The sequence below is a fragment of the Buceros rhinoceros genome, unplaced genomic scaffold, assembly GCF_000710305.1.
Source record: "Buceros rhinoceros silvestris isolate BGI_N320 unplaced genomic scaffold, ASM71030v1 scaffold8099, whole genome shotgun sequence".
NCBI classification, from domain to species: domain Eukaryota; kingdom Metazoa; phylum Chordata; class Aves; order Bucerotiformes; family Bucerotidae; genus Buceros; species Buceros rhinoceros.
Genome location: NW_010432032.1, coordinates 3,362 through 11,328, shown reverse-complemented (window position 1 = coordinate 11,328; position 7,967 = coordinate 3,362). Strand labels below are relative to the sequence as shown.

The 7,967-nt window shown below is 55.0% G+C and overlaps 1 protein-coding gene across 1 annotated transcript in view; it reads right to left on the bottom strand.

The window, feature by feature from the left end:
• Window positions 1–1,530: 1,530 nt before the first annotated feature.
• Window positions 1,531–7,967, bottom strand: part of CCBL1 (cysteine conjugate-beta lyase, cytoplasmic) — an 8,114-nt gene continuing 1,677 nt past the window's right edge. The window contains 13 exon segments of the mRNA XM_010143617.1: window positions 1,531–1,599; window positions 2,023–2,109; window positions 2,330–2,406; window positions 2,625–2,811; window positions 3,190–3,279; window positions 3,536–3,612; window positions 4,278–4,398; window positions 4,711–4,839; window positions 4,954–5,040; window positions 5,409–5,424; window positions 5,427–5,446; window positions 5,741–5,891; window positions 6,492–6,550. Of these exon segments, the coding sequence (XP_010141919.1) occupies window positions 1,531–1,599; window positions 2,023–2,109; window positions 2,330–2,406; window positions 2,625–2,811; window positions 3,190–3,279; window positions 3,536–3,612; window positions 4,278–4,398; window positions 4,711–4,839; window positions 4,954–5,040; window positions 5,409–5,424; window positions 5,427–5,446; window positions 5,741–5,891; window positions 6,492–6,550 (1,170 nt within the window).

Here is a 7,967-nt window from a genome sequence, read left to right as displayed (position 1 = left end):
AAGGGCTGCGGGAGCGCTGGAGGATGGGGAGCTGCACCCTGCTCCTTACGGGGTGTGTCATGGCTTGGAGCAAGAGCCCACACACGTGGGGATGCTGCAATTAAGCCTTCTGTTAATAATCTAATCTCAGGGTTGTTCATCTGCTCCGGGGGTTGCAGCTTTCCCAGGATTTAGCATGAATGTGGGTGCAAAAGAGCTGTCAGCAGCACCCTCGCCCACCCAGGCTGTGCAGGCAGGTGAGAAGGGCGCATCTCCCATGGGTGAAGGCAGGTGGTGGGTGTCTGCCTCTCTCCCTCGGGTCAGGGGAGCTCTGGCTGCGGGGGATCGGCACCGGTACCAGTGCCGCCAGCTGCAGCCCGGCACAGGAAACCTGCCGAGCTGCTGCCCTCGGCCTGGGTGGGACGAGCAGCCACCACTGCGGGACACAAGGCGGATGTTGCGCAGGTGACGGCAGCTCCCCAGGAGAGCTGCGTCAGCCCTGTAATCATTACAGAGACATTTACTCCTCGGTAATTGCAGTAATTCACCTTTATAATTTAACTGCCACAAACGCTTATTGCACAGTCTGTTGCACGTAACTCCTGCGTGATTGATTGATTGATGAGGCTGGTTTACATTCTTACCCAGGCTGAAATCGAAAATGATGCAAGAATTACCTTCCAAAGCGCTGCTCAGTCACCCCACCGGCCCAGCGGGCACGAGGTCCTGGAGGCCACCGGCAGCAGGAGCAGCCCGAGGTCACCATGCCATCCCTCTGCCCCAGCCACTGTGTGTGTGTCTCCGAAGCCTGGAGGTTTTGCTCTGCAGCCCGGGCGATGCCGCCAAGCCCTGACAAAGTGCCAGGGGTCGTCTGGGGGGCGCACAGGGAAGGGCTGGCAATGCCTGGGCTGCTATGACAGCCTGTTTCCAGGGGAAAACCAGTTTCTGATTGTGTGGGTCAAGTTCACAGACCAGAAAACAAACAGTAAGAAAATCGTTAACTATGGGAAACGGAATTTCGCTGGGTTTATAATTTTCAGGGTTACAGGAACCCGCCTTCTGCAGGGCAGTGATCCTGCACAGTCCTGTGGGGAACACGGGTGCTGCTGGAAACGCTGTCCTGAGCCCTGGGGTACACGAGAGGGGCTGTGGAGCATGACAAGCCCAGCATGGCCTTAAAGGTAGGACCTGCAACACCAGAATTTAGTGGGGGAAAAGACCCCAGGAGCCATCCTCACCTTGTGTCTTGCTGGGTGCATCCCAGAACTGATTAGCAAAGGCTTTAAACATTAAAAACCAAAAATGTTGACTACTGTCAGAGCACGCAAAGACTTGCTTCTTGCAAGGAACGGTGCAATCACTTCACAGCGACAGAAAGTGTCCCCCAGACCCTGGGCATGGCAAACCTCTTACCCATTTGTTTGACAGAAAACATGGTTGAAAGCCCAAAAATAAGAACACGTCAAAGTTTGTAGCCATGCAAAGGACGAGGAAGAAGAGCAGTTGGGGCAGGCGAGGACCAAGGAGAGCCTGGCTCTTTCCCCAGTGTGCTCACGGACTGGTTTTCTCCTGCTTCCATTTCTGCAGTATGTCGTTGGCTGCCTTCAGCGTGGCTTCCTCCTAACCAAATACCACAGGTCTGGTCAGCGGCTTCCAGCCCATTGCCCTTTCCCCTCATTGCAGACATCATTCCTATAAAAATCTCATTCTGGATTGCCACTCTGGACCACCACAAATACCCCGTGTTCAGTGTGACACAGGTACAGCCACCTCTGGGGCAGGCACAGCCACCGGGCAGCTAACCGTGCCCCCAGAAGACCCCCTGTCTCGGCCGATGCTGATGGGGCAAAGCTTAGGATGGCTCTGGCGCACCTCCTGCCCCTGGCTCGCATGTCCGCAGGAGGAGGTTGGACCTGCCGTGATGCCATGCTCAGGCTCTAATGCCCAAGGCGCTCTGGGTTTCTTCTTGGCGTTTAATCTCATTAAACCAGCCCTGATTATTACTCCCAGCCTTGCCTGCCTTTGTGCTGCTGCCTATCTCACCTTTGCAAAGCAGAATCGGATGAAATGGTTGTAGTTGTTCTTGTGGGCCCCACAGTAGAAGGCGGAGAGAGGGATGGCAGCCAGTCCCTGGCAAGGGGAAGCGCATGGAGCTGAGGTTACTCCTCTTGGGTTGGTGTTCAGCCTGTCGTGCCCCAGCGTGGGTGAAACCATCCACTCCAGGCACTCCCCTGGGTGAGCTGCCTGTCCTGGCAGTGGTGGTGTGCTGCTGGCTCCTGGGAGCGCAGCCGGCAGAGAGGGCACAAACCCACCCGGGACAAACGTGGCGGAAGGGGCCAGATGCATTTACCTTGTTCTTAACCATCCACTTCGCAAATCTGGAGTCATAGGGCTCGTCAGAGTCGGGGACATCAGGTACATCGGATTCTGCAGGAGAAGCGCAGCAGTGCAGAGGTGGGGCTGCTGCCGGGGCCTCAGCCCAGCCCCAAACTCACAACCTCTGAGAGCTCGGGTGGGGAACACACTACTGTCCCTCCCTGCTTTGGTGGTGGTTTGTGCAGGCTCCTGTGCCTGCTAGCGGTACTGCTGCGAGCTGGTCCCCCATGCCCAGCCCTGCCTGAGCAAAACCACAGCCGGTGACTCACTGAATCTGGAGATATCTGCCACCAAGAAGTAGGTGCCCTCGGGGACGATGGGTTTCATCCCCACAGCATCAAGGCTCTGGACCAGCCAGTCCCTTTTCTGCTGCAGCTCCCTGGGCAGCTGCATGAAGTAGCTCTCTGGTTTCCCGTAGAGCTCGAGCTCCCTCTGGAAGCCCTGAGCCACAGCCTCCTGCAAGGAGAGAGATGACCCAGTGGGGAGATGGTCAAGGCTTGCTTGAGAACCGGAGTCTTTGCTCCAGTGCAGTTCACAGGTGACTAGTGAGCAGGGGGTGATTCTCACAGCACCAGGCTGAGCTTTCTGCCTCCACCCCTCCAAACGGCCTCTTAGATTTACCAACACAAAATAAGGATTATACCCCAGGCAGGCTGCACTCTCCCCTTCTTCTCAGACATGGGGGTTCTGCAGGGAGAGGGGAAGGAGCCTCTCCAGGGCACCACACATCACTCTGCCCATGCCTTTCAGGTCAGCTGTGGGCAGAAGGACCCTCTCTCTCCCCTGCTTCAGGGGTTTGGGAATTGCAGGGCCAGCTACAGGCAGGCACCTTACCTGAGCGACCGTGGCACAGTGGTACACGGAGTTCTGCTGCATGGTACGGAGGTGCTGCAGCAGACAGTTGGGTCCCACGGTCCAGCCCACCTGTGGGCAGGAGAGGAGGAGGAAGGTGGTAAGTCTCTGGGTACCTGCTCAGGCTCCTCTTTATTTGCCTGCGCTGGCTTGGTTGTGTTTTCCAGACAGGGTTATCAAAAAGCAGGTTTGGTACTTCCAGACACTGAGGCTCAAAGCTGAGTGTGCGGCAGCAGCGTCCCCAGTGCCGCGCTGGGGCAATCGGACCCACACCTTGGAGCAAAGTGAGGGAAGGGGAGACAACACAACGCTGCACGGGGGAATTCACCTTCCATCCAGTGGCACTGAAGCTTTTCCCGGCACTGCCAATCATCACCGTGCGGTCCCACATCCCCTGTAAGGTGGCTGGCAAAGAAAAGAGAGAAATACGATGGCAGAGCCCTGCACGCTCGCTTCTGCGCTGTGTGAATGACATGGTGGGAGATCTTGGCCCACCATAACCTGTGGTGGCTCTTGTGCTCACAGCACGTCTCTCAGCTGGATGAGCCACAAAGCACATCCCAAGCAGGGAGCCAGGTTTCTCAAAAGCATCTCTTTGTGAGGAAGTGTTTTCACATCCACGTACCCAGCCCAGGGGTTCCCAGAGAGGCCAAGCACCATCACCCTGCAACGAGGTGATGGCATGTCACTGCAACGGGAAGAACAGCCCTCTAAAATCATGTTGAGATGGATGTCTCAAAAGTAGCGACACTGAGAAAACTGTGGGTTTATAAAGCATGGGGAAAATTTCAGTCTAGCCGCAGCCAAAGGGCCTTTTGCTCCAGATCTCAGGCTGTGAATCTATCTCCGTTAGACTGGCCCTGGAAGCCAGGGCTCTGGTTTAAAACAGTGTTTGGAGGCTGAGACTGCAGTGCAGCAAAATACCTCTAATGGGGATACGTGCTGAGTCGAGCCACGCATGCAGGCAGCCCGTGTCATTTCCAGGGGACCCCAGTTAAATCACCAGTTCCTTCCCTGAAGATTCTGTACCCAGAGAAGACACCCAAGCTCAGCCCGGCCATTCTCCGTACCGATGCGAATGTGCTCCTTCCCATCGTAGACCAGCCACTCGTACACTTCATCGCTGATGCACAGGACGTCGTGCTTCACACACAGGTCTGCAATGAGCTCCAGCTCCCCTCGGCTGAACACCTGCAGCAGGCAGGAGTGGAGAGAGATGCAGCAGGAGCCCAGCCCCTGCCCATCCCTCCCTTTCCATGAAGGCTGCGCACCCTGCCTGCACCGGCCCCCAACCCAGGGTGGGCCGGAGCTGGCTGCACTGGTCTAACGGGGCAAAGCACAAAAGACTGGGCTTAAAACCACCAGAAGAGTCAGCGCTGCGTGTGCTGCTACCGCAACACCCACATCCCTTGTACGCGAGGAGGGTCGAGTTGCTGCTGCGCTGCAGGAGCTGTAGCACCCAGCTGCTTTCAGGGCCAGCCACGGCGAGGCCAGAGGCGATACCTTGCCCAGAGGGTTGTTGGGTGAGTTCAGGACGATGGCTTTTGTCTGCTTGCTGAATTTAGAAGCCAGTTCAGCTGGGTCAAGCTGCCAGTCTGCACTAGACATCAATTTTCCATCTTTTGGAGCTTTCTAAAGAGAACAGAGGGGAATCTTGGCTTGCTTTGCTACCTCTGCACTTTGCTCACCACTCACCACCTCGCTGTGGCTCTTCCCTCCTCAACGGCCTTGCTCCAATCCACTCACCGGTCTCAGCGGGACAAACACGGGTGTCCCACCAGCCATCTTCACCATTGGCTCATAGCAGTCAAAGAAGGGCTCAATGATTATCACCTGGAAGAAAGGGACATGTCAGCACCCTCCTGGCCCTGCTCAGACCTTCCCTGATGGGTGCAGAGAGTAATGGGAGGGCCAGGAAACTTTAACCCCTGAATTACCGTAACGGAGCACCCACACTGCCAGTGGGCAGTGTCAGGGAAGGACACGACCACTCAAGGCAAAAGGGTTATTTTTGCAGAAAGGAGACAGTGCCCTGCAGCAGAGAATTTTTTCAGGTGCTGGAGAATGGGATAAAACCATTTCTGCTTTGGAAAAGGACAATGAAAACCAGCCTCAGGTCTGCAGCTGCTGGCAGACCCATAGCCAGGAAGGGCTCTGCTAGGGGAAGGCTTCCTGTGCAACAAGCCCAAATCATGTGTTACCTCATCACCTTCATCCTCTTCACCAGAGGTGGGTGTCCCTGTGAGGTGAGAGAAGGGGTGGGAATTGGGTTGCAGAAGCCTCCTAAAACATGGATGAGTCCTCGGAAGGGGCCTGGGTAGCCAAGCTCCCTGCAGCTTCCAGCCCGGCTGCTTCAAACACCCTGGTCAAGCAGGGTGCTACAGCCCTGGGCATGGGAAGGGCAGGATGGGGCTGGATGCATGTTTTGCTTCATGTGTTTTGCTCTGTTTATAGCTGCTGCTGAGCCCTGGGGCGGCCAAGGCTACTGGGGAGTGAGGGGGTACTTCTGAGGAGGGAGGGTCTGTCCACGCACGAAGCCACGGGTGTACTGGTGCAGCATGTGGTTCTCCCCACTGAGGGCTCTCATGAACGCCTCTGTCAGAAAGTCCGGCGGGGGGAAGTCAGGGAAGCCCTGGCCCAGGTTCACAGTGGAGTAGGTGGTAGCCAGTTTTACAAACTCCACCCTGGAGAGATGAAAGGGAGAAAAAGACGAGCATTTAGAGGGTCTGGGCAGTAGCTTGTCGCAAACAAGAGCCCTTTGTAGCTTGAAACCTGCAACAGCAGAGCTTTGGGGAAAGTCCATTTAAATCTCTTCTTCAAGCACGAAGCTTTCCCACTGCCTGTGCCTGGCAGGCTGGGAAAGGCATTTTCAGCATCCCTTCGCCTGCCTCTCTGCTCGCAGTGCCCAAGGGTGGTCTTGAAGCAGACGCCAGGCTGCAGCCAGCGTCCTGCGATGGCTCTGCTCGGGTTTGGGTGCTGCTGGGACCATCTGGGCAGAGGGGCTGTATGGAGCACAGTGCACCACAAGGTCATCCCACCCGCCTTCCCGCAGCATGGTGCAGCACATCTGAGATGGCATAACGTGTGAGCAGCAGGTAAACAGAGCCAGAGTAGTCTCCTGGGACAAACCTGCCCTGATGTGCTTCCTGACCAGATTGAAAGCAGCCGAGGGAGATGGTGCTGCTCTGTGCTGGGTGGCTACACTAGTTTCTAGCTGGTATTAGGCTGTCTAACGTATTCTCTTAATCACATATTCTGGTTAACCAGATACTCTCTTAACTCACCAGATATTCTTATCTGTTCCCTCCAGTCTCCGAGCTTGCACTGGCCTTGACATTTTTGCCTGCAAAGAGAGAGACAAGAATTGAGTTTGAAGCTTTAACTAATGGCGATGGGGCCATGTGCGAGGGGGACGTGGCCTCCCCAGGTATGTTTTTCCCAATAGAAGGTATGTCTGTCAGTGTTGCTTCACGGGTTGTTGCTGACCATCCTCAGAGCAGTATTGCTGATGTAGTGGCTTCTGGAAGAGATTTCACACGCCTTATGAGAGATCAAACAGACATGAGCTGGCAAAGGAGGATGTTTCATTTACAAGTTTCAACAAGAATTGAGAGACCAGCTGAACAAAAGCAGTGTGTGTACGCTCACTGGGGAGCTGGCAGTCCCTTAAACCTCATCTTCAGTTAGAATAAATTGTGGGGTCAAATGAGCTGAGCCAGACCAATGACCCCAGACCTCAAGCTTTTGCCTTCCACAGCCTCTCTTATCCTCCTCTTTGTTTTCTACAGGAAACAAAATATCCCCTTCTCCTAGCAGAACAAACTTTTTTATTCCACTCTGCTCTCCGTGGGAGCAGAAGTATTTACTGCTTCATCCTGCTGGAGTGCTTGGTGAAGGGAGCTGCCCTAGATCCTAAACAACACGCTGGCTTTTGCACGTTAAGTTCATGGCAAAACCAGGCAAGCAACCAGCTACAGGCAAGAGGGGAGCACAGCACACAAGTCAGTCTGGTGTATGGAGACACCGGACTGGTATCGCATTTCCCCATGCGTCACGGCTGGGGGGGTAGGAAGAAGGACAGAGGGAAACACTGAGAGGAAAATCCTCCTTCCAGTTGGATAAGCACAGTGGGAGAAAGTCAGATGTGCTTGATGGGAAATCTATCACAAGGATGATGAAAAGCAGCAGAGGCAGAATTTAATCACTCAACAGTGCAGGGAAAAGCTAACCAGACAGTGAAGAGTCTGGAAGCCAGAGAAGAACGGTGCTCAATGCACCAAGAAAAACCAGTGCAGGGATGCGAGGAGGGCACCTCTGAAGCAACAAGCCAAGAACACCATCGTCACCACAGCAAATAAACCACATTTGAACAGGGATGAGAAGGACATGTGAGAGCAGCTGAGATGAGAGATGCAGAGCTGGGGTGTGAGGGGACAGGGTCTGTGCTCTGCCGTGCCAGGATGGGGGTGTGCAGATACCAGGTCAGCCCCCATCCCCAGGCTCGGCTGCAGCGGTAAATCCGCCCTTACCTGCTCAACTCTGCCGTTCCCAGAGGCTGCACCAGCTTTTCAAAAGCCCTGATGATATTTTTTGGTGGAGGTCTTTAGATTTTTGTACAGCTTCGGCCCTCACTAGGGATCTTTGCAAATACCTTGCAGAGGAGCTCTGTGTTTCAGAGGGCACCGGATGGACTCTGCTCTCCCCTGTGATGCTGGGCAGGTAGCCAAAGGCAAAGAGAAGATACTGCTTCCCTGGGGATA